The sequence below is a fragment of the Malaclemys terrapin genome, chromosome 11 (assembly GCF_027887155.1).
Source record: "Malaclemys terrapin pileata isolate rMalTer1 chromosome 11, rMalTer1.hap1, whole genome shotgun sequence".
NCBI lineage: Eukaryota > Metazoa > Chordata > Testudines > Emydidae > Malaclemys > Malaclemys terrapin.
Window position 1 is genome coordinate 79,940,822 of NC_071515.1, and position 22,469 is coordinate 79,963,290.

At 51.8% G+C, this 22,469-nt stretch overlaps 1 protein-coding gene across 5 annotated transcripts in view; it reads left to right on the forward strand.

Annotated features, from left to right (window-relative positions):
- SLC4A3 (solute carrier family 4 member 3) overlaps window positions 1-22,469 on the forward strand; it is a 72,509-nt gene that overhangs the window by 23,176 nt on the left and 26,864 nt on the right. For all 5 annotated transcript variants that reach the window (XM_054044468.1, XM_054044472.1, XM_054044469.1 and 2 more), the window contains exons 7-11: window positions 6,970-7,121; window positions 7,929-8,109; window positions 12,428-12,563; window positions 13,615-13,795; window positions 18,363-18,462. In XM_054044468.1, coding sequence (XP_053900443.1) covers window positions 6,970-7,121; window positions 7,929-8,109; window positions 12,428-12,563; window positions 13,615-13,795; window positions 18,363-18,462 — 750 coding nt within the window. The remainder of the gene's footprint in view (window positions 1-6,969; window positions 7,122-7,928; window positions 8,110-12,427; window positions 12,564-13,614; window positions 13,796-18,362; window positions 18,463-22,469) is intronic.

Genomic DNA, 22,469 nt, shown 5'->3' on the forward strand with positions numbered 1-22,469 from the left:
GGCTCAGGGCCCTGAACTGAGTGCGCTCGCTGTCTCTCTCTCTCTCTCTCTCTCTCTGTCACTCACACATGCAGAGTGCTGTCTGTCCATTGCTCTGTCTCTCAGAATAGGCGTCCCTGAGTTAGAGTTTGTGGTACACAGCTCCCATCCAGACAGTTCCCACTGTTTCCTCTATGTGCCCCTGTGTCTGAGCACTTGGAAGACGCTGCCCACTGTCTGTGTTGTGTCTCAGGTATTTGTGTAGGCCAGTCACTGTGGTGTTGAGGCATTTCTCTGTCATTGTCTTACCTGAGCAATCCTGGATGCAGATCCGGAGTGGTCTGCCCCACAGCCAGGGAAGATGCAGCTCTGTACTGGAACTTATTGTGGAAACGACATTTTGTCATTTGTCTTTGGTACCAAGCTGGTGTAGCCTGGTGGTCTCAGGATATGCAAAGCCTAGGGCAGAGTCTCAGGCTGTTATGTACGCTATTTGCAGGAATTTGAGCTGGGGTCTGGGATCTGACTGCACTATCAGCTGGTATCAAGTTCTCAGCTCTGCAGTGTGGACTAAAGATAGTGGGGAAGGATTCAGTAGTGTGTGTGGCCCTGGGTGTGAAACCTGCTGCTGGGCAAGGTCCAGTGACTGGAGAAAGAAGAAAGATGAGAAGAGGCATGAGAGAGAGAGAGAGAGAGAGTGTGTGTGTGTGTGTGTGTGTGTGTGTGTGTGTGAGAGAGAGAGAGAGAGAGAATATGCTGGGAGCAGTTTCTTTCTCCTCTCCTTTTGTCATCCCCTTATCCATCCACCCACCTGGTCTTGGAGGCCCTCTCAGCGATTATATAGAAATCAGAGAGCCCAGCCCTGGCACCTGTTGCCCGTCTCTCCCCAGGGCAGGGTAGGCTGCATGGGTGTTGGTATGTGGGTTTTGTTAGGCAGTGGCGGCAAAAGCAGCAGTAAAGAGGTGGCTTTACAGTTCAGCCTGAAGCCAGCAGTATTACTACTCCTGTTTTATTGTGGTAGCTGCCCAAAGGCCCCCTCTTGTCCTGGGTGCTGTCCCAGGCCCAAGGAGCTCACAAGAGGCAAGATGGGCTTGTGGTTAAAGCCCTGGGCTAGGACTCAGTAGCTTGAGATTCAGTTTCTGGCTCTGCTGCAGACACTTGGTGTGAGCCTGGGAAACTTGCCCCATCCCCATATGTAAAACGGCGATAACCCTTCCTTCCTCTTGCCCTCTGTCCATCTCATCTCTTTGGAGTGGACATACTGGGGGGCAGGGACTGCCTTGCTATGGTCTGTGCAGCACCCAATGTGCTGGGGTCTTGCCCTTGGCTGACTCCTTGAGGTGCTGCTGTAAAACTGTTGCTAATAACGAAGGTGCTGGGAATGGAAAGCAAGGTGCTTGGTGAGTTGTCAGGCCCACTTTTTGTTACTTCCATTCTTTGAAATGTGATGATTTACACTTGACCCCGGCATTCCCTGGGTTTGTGTGTTTGGTCTCCCCCACACCTTCTTCGGTGGTTTGTCTTTACCAGCAGCGGTTTCTGAGTTGGACTGACTCAGCGCTCAGTCTCTTTGAAAGCTTATCTTAGGGGTGTGTAGGAAGCAAAGACAGGTTTCTTTACCTTCACTGTGGCTTCGGTAAATCCCAGTCACAGCATGGTCAAGCTAGGTGGTCTCAGTCCAGTCACAGATTGGGATGCTTCTGTCAGGAGTTTTTAGTTACTTTGCAGATGCCATCCCTCAGGTTTCGCTGGAGCTGTTGTTTCAGGGAAGAGGAGAACAAACAGTCTTTTTTGCTTGAGTTTCAGCCAGCAACATGCACTTAGATTCGTAGATTCCAAGGCTAGACCACTGTGATCATCTAGTCTGACCTCCTGCATAACACAGGCCAGAGGCCTGCCCCACAATAGTTTCTTTTGAACTAGAACATATTTTTTTTAAAATCCAATCTTGATTTAAAAATAGTCAGTGATGGAGAATTCATCACGACGCTGGGTAAATTATTCCAAGGGTTAATTATTCTCACAGCTAAAAATGTACACCTTATTTCCTGTCTGAATTTGTCTAGCTGCTTCTTCCAGCCGTTAGATCATGTCAGATCTTTCTCTGCTAAACTGAAGAGCCCATTATCAAATATTTGTTCCTCGTGTAGGTGCTTATTGGCGATGATCAAGTCACTCCTTAACCTTCTCTTTGTTAAGCTAAATATATTGAGCTCCTTGCGTCTGTCACTATAAGGCAAGTTTTCCAATCCTTTAATCATTCTCGAGGTTCTTCTCTGAACCCTCTCCAATATATCAACATCCTCCTTGAATTGTGGACACCAGAACTGGGCACGGTATTTCCACAGTGGCCACACCAGTGCCAAATACAGAGGTAAAATAACCTCCCTGCTCCTGCTTGTAATGCTTGTATCCATAAGCAGGGGAATTTCATTAGCGCTTTTGGCCACAGTGTCACACTGACGGATCATGTTCTGCGGATTATCCACATGCCTTTTTTAGAGTCCCTGCTTGCCAGGATAAAGTTCGCCCCTTCCTGTAAGTGTGGCCTACAGTCTTTGTTCCTAGATAGATACACTTATATTTAGCCATATTAAAACAAGTATTGTTTGCTTGCACCCCACTCGCCAAGTGCACCAGATCACTCTGTATCACTGACCTTGTCCTCTGCATTATCTACCCTTCCCCAATTTTTGTGTCAGCTGCAAGCTAAGGTTCTTGAGGTGCTAGGGAGCTTTGGGCCATGGCTTGACTGTCCAGCACAGGTGCTCCTTGACTGGTGAAGGCTGGGGGGAACCTGCTGAGTCTCTTAGTGGAGGAGACTCTTGATGACTTCCTTTGGGAGGGACATGTACCAATCATTAGACCTTTGGTCAATAAACTGTGTTTGGAAATTGGACATGAGAACGGCCATACGGGGTCAAACCAATGGTCCATCTCGCCCAGTATCCTGTCTTCCGACAGTGGACAATGCCAGATACTTCAGAGGGAATGAATAGAACAGGCAATCATCAAGTGATCCATCCCCTCTCGCCCATTCCCAGCTTCTATCTCACCAGTTATCATCCTGTCTCACACTTCGCTCCTGGCACAATCACAAAAAGGTAGTGATAAGGCAACTACCGCAGTCTCTGGTGTCCTGAGATGTTTCTTTTTACTCCACTCGGGTTGGCTTTAGGCCAGGGTGGGGCAGACGACTGTGCCGAGTCTACACAGAAACGCAGTGCTCAGCAAGCCGGGATGAAAGCCTACAGGGCACTAGAAAGCCACACATTAACTGGCCACGTGGACCTTGGTACTGCACACTAAAGTTCCATAGGTTGTAGCAGCAGGACGTCAGTGCACTAGAGCAGTGGTTCTCAACCAGGGGTCTGGGGTCGCCTGGGGGGCCACGAGCAGGTTTCAGGTGGTCTGCCAAGTAGGGCCAGTGTTAGACTTGCTGGAGCCCAGGGCAGAAAGCCGAAGTCCCACTGCATGGGGGTGAAGCGTTGGGGCCCTGAGCCCCACCACCTGGGGCTGAAGCAGAAGGCTGAGCAACTTAGCTTCACAGAGCCCCCTGTGGCACGGGGCCCTGGGCAACTGCCCTGCTTGCCACCCCTTAACGCCAGCCATGGCTTTTAGATGCAGAAAACCAGTTACGGTGGAACAGGTGGCCATGGAGTTTTTATAGCATATGGGGTGGGAGGGAGGCTCAGAAAGAAAAAGTTTGAGAGACCCTGCATGAGAGAACTTTTAGTATGTGGTTGCAGGGTTCACACAGTGACTTAGAGCACACCAGGCTTGTCATGCAGTAGGCCTCTGTTTAGACAAGCCTTAGCCAACAGTCTCCTGCTGCTGACTCAGAACAAGGGCCAGAGTTACAACAGTGACCTCTGGTTTTAGGTGCTGAGCTTCAGATACCTTGAGCTTGATTTGTGGATGGGCGGAGCACCCAGAACTCCAACTGAAGCCACTGGGATCCCTTCTGAAAAACGGGGCCTAAGGTGCCTCAGGCTGGGTCCCTTACTGAGATACCCAAACCCGTGGCTGTTTTTGGAGGATGTAGGCCCATCTTTGCATGCTGAGTCCTTTAGCTCTGTCAGCTGCTTTCCATCATGGTGACCAAGGGATCCACCGCTCCTAGCAGAGGTAGTGGAGGTGTCTGAGAGGTTCCAATGCTTTCTTCCAAAGAGATCCCAGCAGGCAGTATTTATAGGGAATTGCTCACCTGCCCTGAGCGCCCTCATGCAGAGCCTGCCAAGCTCCATCGTCTGCCCCTTCGTATTCACCGACTACAAGAGGCCACTAGAGGGGCTAGTGAGAGGCTTGGCCTCTTCAGTTTCACAGGCAGGGCCTCGCCATGGCTTTCCAGGCTCCTTACACCTCAAGGGAATGATGCCTGGGGCTGTTCCTCAGGTGACCAGTGCAGAATGCTGCCCCTGCTATTGGATTGGGGTTTCCCATTGGGAGACTCGCTGTGTGACCTCAGGCTTGTTGGGCCCCTGTTGCCACCTGTAGCCAGGGCCAGCGCAACCCATTAGGCGACCTAGGCGGTCGCCTAGGGCACTGCAATTTAGGGGGAGGCAACCGTGGCGGTATTTCTGTGGCGGGACCTTCCGCCGCCTCGGGGGGGTGGCATTTCGGGGTGGGACCTTCCGCCGCCTGGGGCAGCGGAAAAGCTGGCAGCACTTCTGCCTGTAGCATGGGGATAAATAACCTTTCCCTACGTCATGGGTGTGTTGTGAGACTAAATGATGCTCATATTCTCCAAGGATGGAGGCGTAGAAATGTATACATCAACAAGTCAGTTTGGTATGTGCCTCGTGAACATAGTGTTAAAAGGTGTATTCACATCTTGTGCCCTCAGCTCATACAGATCACACACGCTCATAGCACTCACATACCAGCCACACGCTTCTTTTCACATACATTCGCATCACATCCATATTCATAAAGCACAGTCATGCACAAGGACACACCGTTCTGTCCCGGACACACACCATACAAATAGTGAAATCTGTGTGCATGCACAGGAATGCAGAGAGAACACACGGCCCCCGTGCAGTGCAGCTCCCAGAACACCAGCAGCAGCTCGCTGGCGTCGATGGGCAGTTATTGGCTTCCATTGATATTCCAGTAATGGAACATGGAGGAGTCCAACTGTCAGCAGGACTCACATCAGCCGCGCAGCCAATGGGGAAAATCCCCACAGGCTCAGTATGGATCTATTCTATCTTTAACGTAGTGACCCAGATTCCCGAGGAGCGAGGTTGTGGTGTGGCTGTCCTGGCGCTGGAGACCTCCTTCCCGTGGCTGGAAGGGGCCCACATTCCTGTGGGTACAGGGGCATAGCGCCGCAAACCGTTGCTGAGGTGCTGCAGTGCCAGTGGGGGCATTGCTTTGCTTTGAAGTCTGGTGCTTTTCACATTCTGAAGGTCAAAGTTCTTGAGGCCCAGCTGAAAGAGGACAGCGCGCAGATGCTGCCCTTCATCCCGGGCAGGATGGGGCTGTCCTGAGAGACTTGGAGCCCCGAAGGCAAGGTGACTCTCCTTCCCTGATGAGCCTCTCAGGGGGAACAGATCTTGGCTTCCCCTGCAGGCAGGCCTGGGGAGGCTCCACAGACCCCTACCTAATGGGAAACAGTGGACTGGGGGGCTCCCTGACTAGCCTAATCCACCTTTCGCTGCGGCTCATCACCCTGTAACAAAGCCCAGAACTTCATTGCCCCCTTTCTTTGGCGTTCTCCAAGGAAGCTTCAGCTTCTCCGCCTCGCGGGGAGCCTCACCTCTCCACAGCACGCTTTTGTCACAGCACCAATGCAGTCAGAAGAACAGTCGCTGTTCAGGCCTGTTGCATGGGGGTTTATGTCCGCTGTCCCTTTTCTCTGATATTGCTAATGCCGCCAGCACTGCGCTGACAGTGTGCAGTGGTCAACCTGTAATGCAGCCTTGCTGTTCAGGTGTCTTTGAGTCAGCCAGCTGGACGCTGCAAGTCAGAACTGGAAGAGATCATGAAAGCTGCATGACTGATCCCTTGGAAGTCAGGAATTGCTAGAGTTAATTGTGCAGCCTTCACTCTAGCCCCTTGTGTGTTTGCATTATTACACTGCAGCCTTTCACTGCATGATCATGTAACGCAACATGTCATCCAGTGTTTTCTGCAGCCATAGATACTTCCTCGTGTCACTGGCAGTGGCTGAGGAATCCCTCCCCTCCATGCTACACGGCTGAGTTAGCCACAGTCACACGTAGCATGGCCTTCCTGCATGTGGAGCATTGACGGAAACGGCTTTAAAAAACGAACCCCACGCCCCAAGCTCTGCAAGGACACACAATCTGATCTTCAGACTCTCCCAGAAGAGCCTAATTAGACCCAATTCTCACCATGTTACTGCAAAAACCCCACAGACTCAGCCAGGGAGCCCCTTTCCTGGGTGAGGTTTGTCTCTTGCTCACAAAGAGCAGAGGAACATTAAAATGGAGCACAAAAATACTCTCCCACTGAGGGCTTCTTACCTAGCCCTAGGCATCGTCTCCCTGCGAGGCTGTTCCTGGAGCCACTGTTAGTGCCTTGCAGTCCCTGGGCATTCAAAGGCACTTCTCACTCGGGGCCGTTTCCCTGTCAGATTGTAGCATTGCACTCCCCCATGCTGTGGTGCTGGAGCTGGCCCAGAAGGGTCCAGGACCTTGCTACTCCTGGGAAGTGCATGTGGAATTTCGTCACTCACTTCCTACTCAGAAATGGGATAACCATTTTACTTGACTTTATATTGACAAATTCATGCTCAGCAGAGTGCAGCTTGGAAAGCGTCATCCCAACGGGTGATTGTTCTCAAATGTTAGAAACAGCCAAATACTGGGGGCTACAAGAACTTGCCTTGCTGGAGTGTGAGCGCTCCAGCTGCAATGGGAATGCTAGCAGGAGCTGCTGAGAGACCTGTGTGTTTGCCTGCCTGCCAGCACATTTCCACTAAACACACCATCCATCTTTCCTTGCTTGCTTTGTTTCCAGGCCACCGCTTTGAAGATAACCCTGGTGTGAGGCGGCATCTGGTGAAGAAACCATCTAGGAGCCAGAGCACCAGAACCAGCAGGAAGATGGTGTCAACCCCATCTATCAAGAAGAAGAAGAAGAAAAAGAAGCTGGACAGGCGGCCCCATGAGGTATACAAGCCACACCCTCTCCAGGTGGCCACAAATCACGTCAGGCCCCCAAAAGCAGGAGATAGGCTTAGAAATAACAAGATTTAAAAAGTAGTAAATGTGGGGTTCTGATTGTTTGCTTTCTGCCTTCTGGTCTTAGGGTTCAGATTTTCAATCTTTTCTCCACAGCCAGGATGGCTAGAAACTTACTTTTTAAAATGAAAGCAGAGATTCTTACAAAAATCATATCCCTGCTAAAGGTCTGGTTTTAAGAAACACATCAAATATCCTGATAATTGCAATAAAATCAGGGTTGTTGGCAGCATAGTAATGGCACCACCCTGCTGAGAGCAGTGACAGGATGGGAGGTCTCTTGGGCAGGGGGGAATCTCTCCTATCTTGGCCAGTGATTGGTGAGAGAGGTAAAATCTTCACACTAGAGGCAATGAGAGCTGCAGGGTAGAACCGTTCACATCCCTCCAGGGTCACTGTGTGCTCTGGAGTGGCATATGTGAAAGAATGGGTGCGCTATGCTCTGGTGTTGTGCGTTGCTGGGAACTCCTGCCAGCTGTCCCTGGGATATTTGTTCTAGCCGCTTCTGGTCACCAAACCTTTTGTACGTTGAGTGAGAGAGGACACCATTGCTCCCCCATTCCTTTAGGTGTCCTGCGCCTGGGCCAGTTAGCAGAGTCCTTTGGCCCAGTGTTCTCCGCTCAGCTGGTGGAGGGAGGTGAGGACAAGATGATATCGCTTGTGGAGCCGGTATTGCTGAGGAGGTTCCCCGCTGCTGTTGAGTTGGATGTTTTTGCTTTAACCCCGGGGTGGCAGGTGTTTGTGGAGCTGAACGAGCTGGTTGTAGATAAGAACCAGGAGATGCACTGGAAGGAGACAGCACGCTGGATCAAGTTTGAGGAGGACGTGGAGGAGGACACAGCACGGTGGGGGAAGCCTCACGTAGCCTCACTATCCTTCCGCAGCCTGCTGGAGCTCAGGAAGACCATTGCTCACGGTGAGTCTCAGCAGCCTTTGCATGACCGATGGGCTCCTGCAGAGAGAGGACAGGAGAACTGCCAGGTAAATTTGGGCCTCACCATGGGGGAGACATTTGTAGGGCAGCTGCTATTCGTGGGTTCTGTCTCCTTAATAGACACTTCAACAGTGTCTCAACCCAGGTTCTTTTAAGGAAAACTAAGGAAGTGAGAGAGGCTCCTATGGCCTGTGTGACCAGGCTCTGGCATGGGTGTCAGGGTCCCCCTCTGGTGTGCCAGGCCCCATGTCTTATCAGACATGACTGCTGACTCCAAGGACTGGCTGGAACGCGCACCCTGTGCAGGGCCTGCGCATTGGGCCAATAAAGAGACCAAAGGGGTTTTGTGTTTTAAAGTTTGTCTTTTCCATAAGAAATTCAGGTCCTCTCTAGGCAGGAGACTGTGCAACCTAGATGGGAACTCGTGAAACAGGACACACCATTGCCAAGAGCCGTGCGGTTGTGAGCTGCTGGTCGGAGGTGTTTTTTTGAAATGAATCACGTTCTCTAAAGCCCGGAATGGCCTGGGAGCCTCATACCAGGGCGACACCTCTTCCCCTGGTCCACACGCTCACAGCGGCGCCAAAGCCAGGGCCCCCTCCGTAGGAAAGAGCGGGGGCTGCTGGCAGGGCATTCTCTGGGTGAAGCTATTGACTTTGGAACTCGCTGCCCCTGGTCTGGAACAGTCTGAGTCTGCTGGCAGCCCCTGCGTGAGCAAGCATTTGGGCAGGGGGTGGGGGTGGGTTATTGGAGCAAGGGGTCTGGGAGACTGGTGTGGGCCATATTGGCTGCCTGGGGCTCAGTGCGTTTGTGTTGGGGCAAGAGAGGCAAATGTGCTGCTCTTTTAGCACTGACATATCTTTGTATTGTATCTTGTAACGAAAGGTACCCAGAGCCCAGATGTAACAGGCTGGCACCTCATCCTGCCCGAAAGGGTAGGCAGGCAGGGTGAGGTGATACTCTGCCTCCGCACAGAGAGGACTGGGGAAATGGGCTGAACAATACTGAGGGAGGAGCCCTAGGACCAGCCTTGCCGACGGAGAAGGTCTGAGCTGAATTTATTTCTATGCTCCGGGAGGAGGAAGACTTTGCGCTGTTCCTAGCATCCAGACTATGTGGGAGAGCAAGTTGGAGAGGCCTCTACCCACCCAGGAGAGGCGTTCTTTAGGTGTATTGGATTTAAATGTTCTTTACAAGAGTATCTCCACAGAAACATGCATCTGCTAGAACCCTCCCACAGTACCAGGACCCTGGAGGTCGCTCTGGGAGACACACGTCAGGGTATTCAGAAAAAGCCCCAAAACAAACTAAAATGTTACTGCAGCAACACGAGTCTGAACACGTCTGAAATGATACAGGCCCGTGCTTCAGAATAACACGAGGGGAACTTCAGACAGCCTGTAAAAGTATGGCAATAAAACGCTTCTCAGGTTTTCTAGGCCTGAAAGAAATGACTAGCAACATAGCCTCCCAATACACTGTTTCTAAAACTCTTCAGTGCTGTGATCCTGCTGCAGACAAACCCTCTGCACATGGGAACTTCACCCCCAACAGCAGCCAAGCAGGACCTGCCAGTTCCCCCTACTCATTGACACCCACAACAGAACACTCCTGCTGCCACCTCAGCCAGTGCAGCAAACGCCCGCTTCGCCCCGTAACAGAGCGCAGCTGGCCCTCCTGGCTCTTCCCTCTGCAAGGCTCAGATAAAGTCACTCTGAGACCCTCTGGGTCTGAAACTACTGGTGCTTTTATTTACAAGTTTGTGCTCACACCAGCTTCTCATCATACAGCTTATACAGCTCTGGGTTCCTTGTGTCTGAACCCGGGGGGAAGGGCTTTCTGCCTGCCTGCACTCCCTCACTCTCCTCCGTCCCACCACCCCGCCGCCTTCTTCCCAGCCTCTTCTATATCCCTGGGCTGATTGGGCTGGCAGCTGGCTCTCATTCCCCAGTTAGGGCAGGCTCTTTCCAGCCAGCTCGACTTTATTCACCCAAATGGGGCTGGCGTGGCAGGGGGCTGATTCTGCAGTCTTTCTAATCAGCACCTTGTCACAGCCCCCCACCACAAAGCACAAGTGGGTCAGCAGCTAACCCCAAATGTAAGCATGGCCCATTCCTCCAGCCTGGGTCCCCAAGGGCAGCAGCCCTGACTCCAGGAGCAGGGCAGTTTGCTCCCAGGGCAAAGTGAACAATGCTCAAGCTGCTAGACGCTGTCAGGAAACCCCAATCGCGGAGTGACTGGGACGCACAAATCCAAACCAGTGACAGACGGGTCTGGGCAGAACTACACCGACTCTCCCCCGATAAAGACTCTCTGTGCAGAGGGAAACCAGGAGACACAAAGCCCTGACCAAGCCCAGAGAGGGCAACTGGGCAGCCAGCAGGGCAGAGAAGAGACAGGGACAGACACCCACATTGACTCCTGGGCCCAGAAAAAGGGAAAGAGCTTTCCTTAATTTGCTGGGGATGGTCCCAGACTTCATATCCCCAAGTGATGAGGAAGCTGTGTCCAACCCTGGGCGATGGAGAGAGATGCAGAGATGGCACTTCACAGCCACCACCTCTGAGTCAGGAACAGAGACTAATGATTAAGGTTAAGGTTTTGTCACAGTTATTTTTAGTAAAGGTCCCAGGAACGTCGTGGGCAATAAACAAAAATTCACAGAAGCCCGTGACCGGTCTGTGACTTTTACTAAAAATAATGGGGGGGAGAGTGGACTAACAGCTCCAGTCCCTGCTGCCCACGGTGGCTCAGTGCTGCGGGGCCACTCCCACACCAGGACATGGGGCTGAAGTTGTAGCAGAAAATGTCTCAGAGGTCTCAAAGTCACGGAATCCATGTGACACAATCTTATCCTTAGTAATGACAGAGGATCATGGGAGCAAGCCCTGAAGGCTGCATGAAGCCCCATAATTTTTAATTTAATTATTTTTTTTAATTAATGGAGATATCCCATCTCCTAGAACTGGAAGGGACCTTGAAAGGTCATCGAGTCCAGCCCCCTGCCTTCACTAGCAGGACCAAGTACTGATTTTGCCCCAGATCCCCAAGTGGCCCCTCAAGGATTGAACTCACAACCCTGGGTTTAGCAGGCCAATGCTCAAACCATTGAGCTATCCCTCCCACCCCCCATCTGGGCAAAGGCCTGAGGGGTCTGTGTGACACGCTGGCAGCTCCCGTATAGCTCGTCCACCAGCGAGTTGCAGTTGAATGGAAGCGTGTGGATGAGTGTGCGGGAGGAGTGACTGATGGGTGAGGGGGTGAGTGGCACGGGTGTATGAGAGTGTTAGGGTGTCTGGTGCCTGGGCATGAGTGGGAGGGGTGACCAAAGTGAGTGTGTTACAGGTAATTCAAACAACCCCCTCCTGGGGTCCAGTCCCCTCAGGTGCATGCTGACCTCTAGCCCCCAACTCCAGTTCGGTCTCTGTCTCCCGAGAATCCAAAATAACACACAGTCTCAGAAAAATAGAACATGAACTGACAGTCTTCATCCCAGCCCCACCTCTCTGAGGACCGTCTTTCTGCTTCCCAGCACCTCCTGCCTGGAGTTTGGCCTTCTCCACAAGCCTTTGCAGTGCTGACTCAGGGTCCTTCAGGGTCTACAGACATAACTGCAGTTTCTTGGGCTTTCCTGTCCCCTGCCACTTCCTTCTCCCTTTGTACTGGAGTTATCTGACTGGAGTTATCATCCGGTAGTCAGGGCTGGCTTAGTCCAGCCCATGGGGCAAGCCCTCCCATTACAATGAGTGTGAGGGGTCAGTCGAGTACGTGATGGGGGTGAGCAGTGCACACGTGTGAGTGCGAGGGGAGAACGGTGTGTTCGTGGGTGAGGGCTGTGTGGTGCACATCTAGCTAGTTCCGGTTACAACAGCAGCAAAGCCGTGGGCACTCTGGCTAGCCGCTCGCATACGTACCCAGGTACACACAGCCTGCACTGCCATTGCTTCGCTGCAATTGTTCTTCAGGCTAGGTAGCTCAAAGCTAGCCTGGGTATGTCTGCAGCGCTGCAGTCTGCCTTCTGACTGCAGTGCAGACAAACCCTGAGCGTGCGATGTGGGTGAACGGTGGTGAGGGGCAGAGGCACATGCGGGGGGTGGGGGAGTGTGAGAAGGTGGCTGATGTTGGCGTGTGTTTGACTGGACATAGGGGAAGTGCCAGGCCCCATGGCCTCACTGATCCCTGCCTAAAGGCAGTGCTGGTGCTTGCTCTCTCCCAGCTGGCAACACTAGTATCTGGGCGGGGTCTGTGGGGATGCTGGAGGTGGGCACCCTGACCAGCTGTCTCCCCCTCCCTCGCCCAGGTGCTGTGTTGCTGGACCTGGAGCAAACCACCCTTCCTGGCATCGCTCACCTCGTGGTGGAGACCATGATTATCTCCGACCAGATCAAAGGGGAGGACAGAGCCAACGTGCTGCGTGCCCTTCTGCTCAAGCACAGGTAGGCGGTCAGGAGCTGGGGACTGCGTGAGGGGGCAACGGGGGTGAGGAGGGGATGCAGGAGTAATGGAGAAACTCGAAGTGCAGAGATGGAAGCAGGACCAGAGGCGAGAGGCTCAGGGAGCCGGGGCAGTAGAGGGAACAGAAAGGGAAGGGGTGGAGTACACAACCTGAATTCAGAATAGGACCTGACCCTGATGGCGGGTGATGAAGTGGAGGAACCAGAGCCTCTGAGGGAGTGATGGAGGGGAAGACAGGGAGTGTTCATTAGAGCAGGGCCATGCTGAGGGGGGGAGGGACTGGGGGTGTCATAGCCTGGGGCAGAGGGAGCAGGGCCACGGTGTGGGGTGGGGGAATTGGGAGGGGAGCAGAGCCTCGGGGGAGGCAATGGAAGAGCTAGTGAAGGGCCCTCGGGACGGGACTCCTGAGAGGTCTCCAGGGGAAGGCGAATAGAGAGGGAAGGGAGGCAGGAGAATGAACAGAGACAAGGCCTGTGCCTGTGGTGAGGAAACGGTCCCTAAGGAAAGCAAGGTGAAGACTGTGGGGCCAAGATGATGATGAGGTATAAGGGCTCTAGCGGAGCAGTGACAGGGGGTGTGGGGTGGAGCGAGCAGAGAGGAGCGTCCCGAAGTGATTGGAGCAGATCAGAGATCAGTTGCTTTATTCTTGGTTCTTGCAAAGGGAGCGTAGGGCACAGGTGCCCTGCCCTGCCCCAGCCAAGTGCCATTAACTGCATTCAGAGGAGTTCAGTCCCTGTGTTCATTTGGATCCAGGCTGGTGTCTCCCAGCACCGCCTGGGCCCTATCTAGACGAGAGGAATCTCTGAGTGGGGAATTCACACATCTCCGGCCCAGCCACAGCTGGGTTGTGGGGATGAATTATTCATGCCTGCTCAGTATTGGGCTTCCCAAACTGCAAGTGCCAGCTGAGTGCAGCCCATGAAGCTGCTGCGGGAGTGTCCCAGCCTCCTGCTTTTGAAAGGAAGCCGAAGGGCAGCGACTGTCCCATTGACTCCCACTCGCACTTTTGAAAGCTGCTGGTGTCCTTTCCAGCCACCCCAATGATGAGAAGGAGGGGTTCTTCCCCCGAAACCACTCCAGCTCCAGTATGAATTCGATAGTGGGGAACCACCATCACAACCACAACCACACGGCCGACACGTGCGTGCCCCTGATGGGTGAGGAGCGCATCGAGATGCTGGACCCCAGAGCCCAGGACTCGGAGTGCAAAGAGGTGAGGGAAGGGGGACTTGCAAGTTATTGCTTTGCCCTTGCCCTGCCTCCCCCAGCCCTGCCATGGAGCCGTTTGGGGCGGGGACCAGGGGGTGCCACCCAGCACCCTTTGGGGGCTAGATACTCACCACTGGAAAAAGCAGAAGTCTAGAGTGAGGCTTTCAAACCCATCTCTAGGCATTTGAATAAGTGGCCTGATCGCCACAAGAGCTAAGCGCCTGGCAGCTCCCACTGAATCGGCAGCAGTTGCAGGCAACCAGCACTTCGAATCCAGGTCACTTATTGAGGTGCCTAAATATGGATTTAGGAACCTAATTTTAGACTCCCATTTTTGATAAATCTTGGCCTTAATTTATGGTGTGAGTGACAGCTCCCCTGGCAGCACTATGTCTGGGACCATTCCCCTAGACAGTGCAGTGCTGCTGCCCTCATTCAAGGGCTGGCTGGCTGCTGCATCACCTCTGCGTCTGCCTGCCTCTCTGTCTCTCGTTGGTGCTAATGATGAGCGAGAGACTGGTGAGGATGCTGAAGGGGAGCCGGGTGAAGACAAGGGTAAAGGAATGGAACTAGTGCAGGGAAAGTCTGGAGCCAGCTCCTTCTGTGGGGTGAGGGACAATATGCCACAACAGCAGAGGAGGAAATAACTGACCTGTGGCACCAGGTCTTGTTTTGGATCTTGTCAGTCATAGACTCATAGAAGATCAGGGTTGGAAGGGACTTCAGGGGGTCATCTAGTCCAACCCCCTGCTCAAAGCAGGACCAACACCAACTAAATCATCCCAGCCAGGGCTTTGTCAAGCCGGGCCTTAGAGGTTTTTAAGGAAGGAGATTCCATCACCTCCCTAGGTAACCCATTCCAGTGCTTCACCACCCTCCTAGTGAAATAGTGTTTCCTAATATCCAACCTAGACCTCCCCCACTGCAACTTGAGACCATTACTTCTTGTTTTGTCATCTGCCACCACTGAGAACAGCCAAGCTCCATCCTCTTTGGAACCCCACTTCAGGTAGTTGAAAGCAACTATCAAATCCCCCCTCATTCTTCTCTTCTGGAGACTAAACAATCCCAGTTCCCTCAGCCTCTCCTCATAAGTCATGTGCTCCAGACCCCTAATCATTTTTGTTGCCCTCCGCTGGACTCTTTCCAATTTTTCCACATCCTTCTTGTAGTGTGGGGCCCAAAACTGGACACAGTACTCCAGATGAGGCCTCACCAATGTCGAATAAAGGGGAACGATGACATTCCTCGATCTGCTGGCAATGCCACTACTTATACAGCCCAAAATGCCGTTAGCCTTCTTGGCAACAAGAGCACACTGTTGACTTATATCCAGCTTCTCGTCCACTGTGACCGCTAGGTCTTTTTCTGCAGAACTGCTACCTAGCCATTCAGTCCCTAGTCTGTAGCAGTGCATAGGATTCTTCCGTCCTAAGTGCAGGACTCTGCACTTGTCCTTGTTGAACCTCATCAGGTTTTTTTTGGCCCAATCCTCTAATTTGTCTAGGTCCCTCTGTATCCGATCCCTACCCTCCAATGTATCTACCACGCCTCCCAGTTTAGTGTCATCTGCAAACTTGCTGAGAGTGCAGTCCACACCATCCTCCAGATCATTAATAAAGAGATTAAACAAAACCGGCCCCAGGACCGACCCTTGGGACACTCCGCTTGAAACCGTCTGCCAACTAGACATGGAGCCATTGATCACTACCCGTTGAGCCCGATGATCTAGCCAGCTTTCTATCCACCTTACAGTCCATTCGTCCAGCCCATACTTCTTTAACTTGCCGGCAAGAATACTGTGGGAGACCATATCAAAAGCTTTGCTCAAGTCAAGGAATAATACATCTACTGCTTTCCCCTCATCCACAGAGCCAGTTATCTCATCATAGAAGGCAATTAGGTTAGTCGGGCACGACTTCCCCTTGATGGATCCATGCTGATTGTTCCTGATCATTTTCCTCTCCTCTAAGTGTTTCATAATTGATTCCTTGAGGACCTGCTCCATGATTTTTCCAGGGACTGAGGTGAGGCTGACTGGCCCGTAGTTCCCCGGATCCTCCTCCTTCCCTTTTTTAAAGATGGGCACTACATTAGCCTTTTTCCAGTCATCCAGGACCTCCCCCGATCGCCATGAGTTTTCAAAGATGATGGCCAATGGCTCCGCAATCACATCTGCCAACTCGTTTAGAACCCTCAGATGCAGCACATTCAGCCCCATGGATTTGTGCTCATCCAGTTTTTCTAAATAGTCCCGAACCACTTGTTTCTCCACGGAGGGCTGGTCACCTCCTCCCCATACTGTCCTGCCCAGTCTAGCAGTCTGGGAGTTGACCTTGTTTGTGAAGACAGAGGCAAAACAAGCATTGAGTACATTAGCTTTTTCCACATCCTCTGTCACTAGGTTGCCTCTGTCATTCAGTAAGGGGCCCACACTTTCCTTGACTTTCTTCTTGTTGCTAACATACCTGAAGAAACCCTTCTTGTTACTCTTAACATCTCTTGCTAGCTGCAACTCCAAGTGCGATTTGGCCTTCCTGATTTCACTCTTGCATGCCTGAGCAATATTTTTATACTCCTCCCTGGTCATTTGTCCAATCTTCCACTTCTTGTAAGCTTCTTTTTTGCGTTTAAGGTCAGCAAGGATTCCACTGTTAAGCCAAGCTGGTCACCTGCCATATTTACTATTCTTTCTACACGTCGGGATGGTTTGTTCCTGCAACCGCAATAAGGATTCTTTAAAATAAAACCAGTTCTCCTGGACCCCTTTGCTCTTCATGTTATTCTCCCAGGGGATCCTGCCCATCTGTTCCCTGAGGGAGTCAAAGTCTGCTTTTCTGAAGTCCAGGGTCCGTATTCTGCTGCTCTCCTTTCTTCCTTGTTTCAGGATCCTGAACTCAACCATCTCATGGTCATTGCCTCCCAGGTTCCCAACCACTTTTGCTTCCCCTACTAATTCTTCCCTGTTTGTGAGCAGCAGGTCAAGAAAAGCTCTGCCCCTAGTTGGTTCCTCCCGCATTTGCAACAGGAAATTGTCCCCTACACTTTCCAGAAACTTCCTGGATTGTCTGTGCACCGCTGTATTGCTCTCCCAGCAGATATCAGCGTGATTAAAGTCTCCCATGAGAACCAGGGCCTGTGATCTAGCAACTTCTGCTAGTTGCCAGAAGAAAGCCTCGTCCACCTCATCCCCCTGGTCTGGTGGTCTATAGCAGACTCCGACCACGACATCTCCCTTGTTGCTCACACTTCTCAACTTTATCCAGAGACTCTCAGGTTTTTCTGCAGTTTCATACCGGAGCTCTGAGCAGTCATACTCCTCTCTTACATACAACGCAACTCCCCCACCTTTTCTGCCCTGCCTGTCCTTCCTGAACAGTTTATATCACACAGTCCTCTGTGTGATTAGAAGGGCAGAGTGGGGGGGGTGGGAGCGGTTGCTCAGAGACTGTGCTTGTCACCTGGAGAAGTTTTTAATCAGCAGCATATGCCCAGATGTCCAGAGACAGGAGAACAACTTTACTGGACCCAAGTGTTCCTGCTGGTTTGATGTATGCACATGTCATCTCCTGTCTTAGATTGTGAGCTCCATGGGGAAGGGACCTTCCCTTTGTGCCAGGTGCTGTACACATGCATAACAACAGGCCCCAGGTCCATGGCTGAGACCCCTAGACATGGCTGCAGTACACACATATACTACTCAGCCTCTGCCCTTCCCAGCACCTTCTACCCACAGATTTCGAAGTGCTTTATAAACATTAATGAGTTAACCCCTCCGGGTCTAAGTGTAAGTGCTGACATGCTGTGCAGGGTCGGGGATTGGCCCAGGTGTAAATGGCGCCCTGCAGCACATGGGCGGGGGGAGGGGGCACTCGGACGCAGGTGAAATGGTGGCGCAGAGAGAGTTGAGCCCAGATGTAAATGGTGAGGGGCAGCTGGGGGAGTCAGGCCCAGTGTAAATGGTGAAATGTGGGGCAGGGGATCAGGCCCAAGAGTAAATGGCAACACATGGGGGGTGGGGAATTAGATTCAGGTGTAAATGGCGACATGCAGCACTAAGTGGGGAAGGAGAGGAGTCTGACCCAGTGTCAATGGTGAGGCAGGGGGTTGGGTGGGGGAGGGGAGGAGTTGGCCCGGTAAGGCAGGGGTCTGGGTGGGGGAGGGGAGGAGTTGGCCCGGTGAGGCAGGGGGCTGGGTGGGGGAGGGGAGGAGTTGGCCCGGTGAGGCAGGGGGCTGGGTGGGGGAGGGGAGGAGTTGGCCCGGTGAGGCTGGGGGGGGAGGGGAGGAGTTGGCCCGGTGAGGCAGGGGGGGGAGGGGAGGAGTTGGCCCGGTGAGGCAGGGGGCTGGGTGGGGGAGGGGAGGAGTTAGGCCCGGTGATGCAGTGACTGTCCCATTGACTCCCACTAGCACTTTTGAAAGCTGCTGGTCCTTTCCAGCCACCCCAATGATGAGAAGGGGGAGGAGCCGGGTCCGGTGATGCAGGGGGCTGGGTGGGGGAGGGAAGGGGAGAGGAGGAGTCGGGCCTGGGAGTCCAGTCCTCACCTGTGCATGTTTCTTTCTGACTGGGATAGAAAAATCTGCATCTCCACAGTTCCGAGGGGCATCGCGGCAAATATCTGAAACTGATGGAGAAGATTCCTGAAGATGCTGAGGCATCCGTGGTCCTCGTGGGTAAGAAGTGCCGGTCAGAACCCCGCTGGGGAGGCCCAGTTCAGAGCCCAGGCGGGGCCCAGCCAGACACATGCGCTTACCTGCCAGGAGTATTTTGATGTCAATCCCTGTTATCCAAACTTTAAGGCGGGAAGGAGCCACTTTCCAAGCCCTGGGAACCTCCCTCTAGTAGCCCCTTCTTACCTCTTCCTGCTGTCATCTTATGGGGGACTTGGTGGCTTTTGGGGGTATCCTTCAGGCTCCAAAAGCCTCTCTGCTACAGTCAGCTTGCCAGGCCATGCCCTGAGTGGGGACAGCATGTCCCTGGACCTTCCCTAGGAAGAGCTGCTCCCAGCTTGGATGGTGGGGAGTGGAGTGGGGACTAAGAGTCAGGCAAATGTTTGGCCCTGCCCATCTCAACCCCCTTCTGGGAGGGAGGAATATTGAGTGGGGATCCTTCATTGAACGTTTCAGAACCTTGTCAAGCATTGGATTCACTTTCCGGTGACACTTCAGTGTGGTGCATTTTCCAAATTGTTTTGCCCATCTCTGCTTAAAGCCACACGCTCAGGCCAGTTTCAGAGCCTAGATAAGCAGGCTGGGTAAAGGCCCTGAGCCTCACCGGTGGAATTTGGTATGAACCTTGCAGTGCTGTGTGAGTTGTGGTATGAGAAGCTGCCCAATAGCCAGTGGAATGACACTTCCCCAGGCACTTGGGCTGGCTGAGAAAGGGTCAGGATGGCCTTTTGCTGGCTGTGTGGACCTCACAGTGGAGACAGTTCAGATACATTCTTCCTTCTCACAAGGAGACTCTAGAGCAAGGGAGGGGCCAGCTCCCATCCTAACCCTTTCTGCAGACTCCTTAATTCAAGAATTTTGGTGGGGAAGAAATGGGTCAGAAGGTGTCATTGGAACTGGCTTCAGAGGAAACTGTTGAAAGTGGAGGTGTCCCTGAGCATGGGGACGTAGGAAAAGGGGTGAGCAGGGAGGTGGAAAAATAAAAGAGGACACGCAATTATTTAGGTTAATCAAGACTAGAAGAGACTGTGAGGAACTACTAGGAATAAAAAAAGCAATTGATAGCCAATGAAAGGAAGAGGAAGTGGATACCAAGTAATGTAAATTAGGAATTATGAAGTGCAGAACATTGATTCAGGTATTTTTAAGGATATCAGGAATGAAAGAAATCCGAGCAATGGTATAGGCCCATTGCTAGCTGGAGATGTAAAATTGCTAATAATGATGCAGAGAAAGCAGAAGTATTTCTGTTCTGTATTTGGAAAGAAGCGGGATGATGTACTCGTAGCATATGGAGACGATGAAGTACTTTCTGGTCCATTAGTAACCAAGGGGACGATGTTAAACAATATCTACTGGGGATAAACATTTTTAAATCAGCCGGCCTGGATAACTTGAACCAGGGAGACCTAAGACTTTAGCAAAGCTTTTGATATGGTCTCCCACAGTATTCTTGCCAGCAAGTTAAAAAAGTATGGATTGGATGAATGGACTAGAAGGTGGATAGAAAGCTGGCTAGATTGTCAGGCTCAATGGGTAGTGATCAACGGTTCGATGTCTAGCTGGCAGCCGGTATCAAGTGGGTCGGTCCTGGTGCCAGTTTTGTTCAACATCTTCCTTAATGATCTGGATGATGGGATGGATTGCATCCTCAGCAAGTTCGCGGATGATACTAAGCTGGGGGGAGAGGTAGATATGCTGGAAGGTAGGGGTAGGGTCCAGAGTGACCTAGACAAAGTGGAGGATTGGGCCAAAAGAAATCTGATGAGGTTCAACAAGGACAAGTGCAGAGTCCTGCACTTAGGACAGAAGAATCCCATGAACCGCTACAGGCTGGGGACCCACTGGCTAAGCAGCAGTTCTGCAGAAAAGGACCCCGGGGTTACAGTGGATGAGAAGCTGGATATGAGTCAGCAGTGTGCCCTCATTGCTAAGAAGGCTAACTGCATATTGGGCTGCATTAGTAGGAGCATTGCCAGCAGATCAAGGGAAATGATTATTCTCCTCTATTCGGCACTGGTGAGGCCACATCTGGAGTACTGTGTCTAGTTTTGGGCCCCCCACTACAGAAAGGATGTGGACAAATTGGAGAGAGTCCAGCGGAGGGTAATGAAAATGATCGGGGACTAGGGCACATAACTTACAAGGAGAGGCTGAGGGAACTGGGCTTGTTTAGTCTGCAGAAGAGAAGAATGAGGGGGGATTTGATAGCAGCCTTCAACTACCTGAAGGTGGGTTCCAAAGAGGATGGAGCTCAGCTGTTCTCAGTGGTGGCAGATGACAGAACAAGGAGCAATGGTCTCAAGTTGCAGTGGGGGAGGTCTAGGTTGGATATTGGGGAACACTATTTCACTAGGAGGGTGGTGAAGCACTGGAATGGGTTACCTAGGGAGGTGGTGGAATCTCCTTCCTTAGAGGTTTTAAGGTCAGGCTTGACAGAGCTCTGGCTGGGATGATTTAGTTGGTGTTGGTCCTGCTTTGAGCAGGGGGTTGGACTAGATACCTCCTGAGGTCTCTTCCAACCCTCATCTTCTATTATTCTAAAAGAATCAGCTGAGGAGATCGCTGGCCTGGTGCTGTTAATTATTAGTAAATCCTGGAATAACAGAGAAATTCCAGAATGGTGGAAGAATGCTAATGTGCTAGTATTCAAAAAGTGCAAAGGGGATCACAGGGATAATTGTAGGCTAGTTAGCTTGACATTGGTCCCAGATAACGTAATGGAGAAGCTGGTGTGGGATTCAATTAATAACAAATTAAAGGATTGCAAAATAATTAATACTAGTCATCACTGCTTATGGAGAATGGTCTTGCCAAACAATTCTTTGATGAGATTACAAGTTTGGCTGATAAAGATAACTGCCTAGATGTATGTTTGACTTAATATTGCACAACATTCTGATTAAAAAAGGACACTGTACAATATCAGTGGCGATTGATTGATTGATTGGCGATCCCTCAATTCAAGGATGATCTCTACCACGGATTTACATATGGGTCCTGAGGTGACTCAGGAGTCCGATCCTGGAACCGCAAATCCGCCTGTAGTAGGTACAGACATTTTGTGGCAGGTCAGCTGCCTGCTGGGAGAAAGTTATTTCTTTTTCCTTCCTCCTCTCCCTCTTTTCAGCTTCGAGGGCAAGGCGCTTCTCCTAGAAGCGGGCCACTGTCTGATGGAGGATAGGGTGCTGTTGGGGGCGGTTGGTGGCTTACTCTTCCCAGCTTGTGATATCCATATCAATTTTCTTAAGATGCGCTTTCAGCGTGTCTTCGTAGAATTTCCTATGACCACCATGGGATCTCTGACCACCATGGGTGAGCTGAGAGTAGAGGACTTGTTTTGGGAGGTGAGAGTCTGGCTCCGCACACAAAGTCTGGCCCAGCAAAGTTGGTGCAGGAGGATCATTGCTTCAATGCTGGTGACCTTGGCTTCAGCGAGGATGCTGGCATTAGTGCAGCGATCTTGCCACTTGACGCAAAGGATCTTCCGGAGGCATCGTTGGTGATACCTCGCCAAACTCTTTAGGTGCTGTCGATAGGTCACCCAGGTTTCATATCCATAGAGGAGTGTACGAGCAATTGTCTCATATATCTGGTGTCTTGTCATAGGTCACGGTCCGTGAAAACACATCGGAGCAATTTCCCAAAGGAAGCACTTGAGCACTGGATTCTGTGCTGGATCTCACTGTCGATTTTTGCATCTTGAGAAAGTTGGCTACTGAGGTAGCAAAAGTGCTCAACTGTCTCCAAAGTCTGTCCCTCGATGGTGATTTGTGGTGGGTCATGTGCAAGGCCTGAAGCAGGTTGATAGAACACTTTAGTCTTCTCAATATTGAGTGAGAGTCCTAGGCTCTGGTAAGCTTGTGCAAGAAAATCCAGTATGGGCTGAAGGACATTCTCAGTGTGCGCGAGGATGACACAATCGTCAGCATACTGCAGATCAGTAATGGACACCCTGAAGACTTTAGACTTTGAGCAGAGACGTCAAAGATTAAAGAGCCGCCCATCCA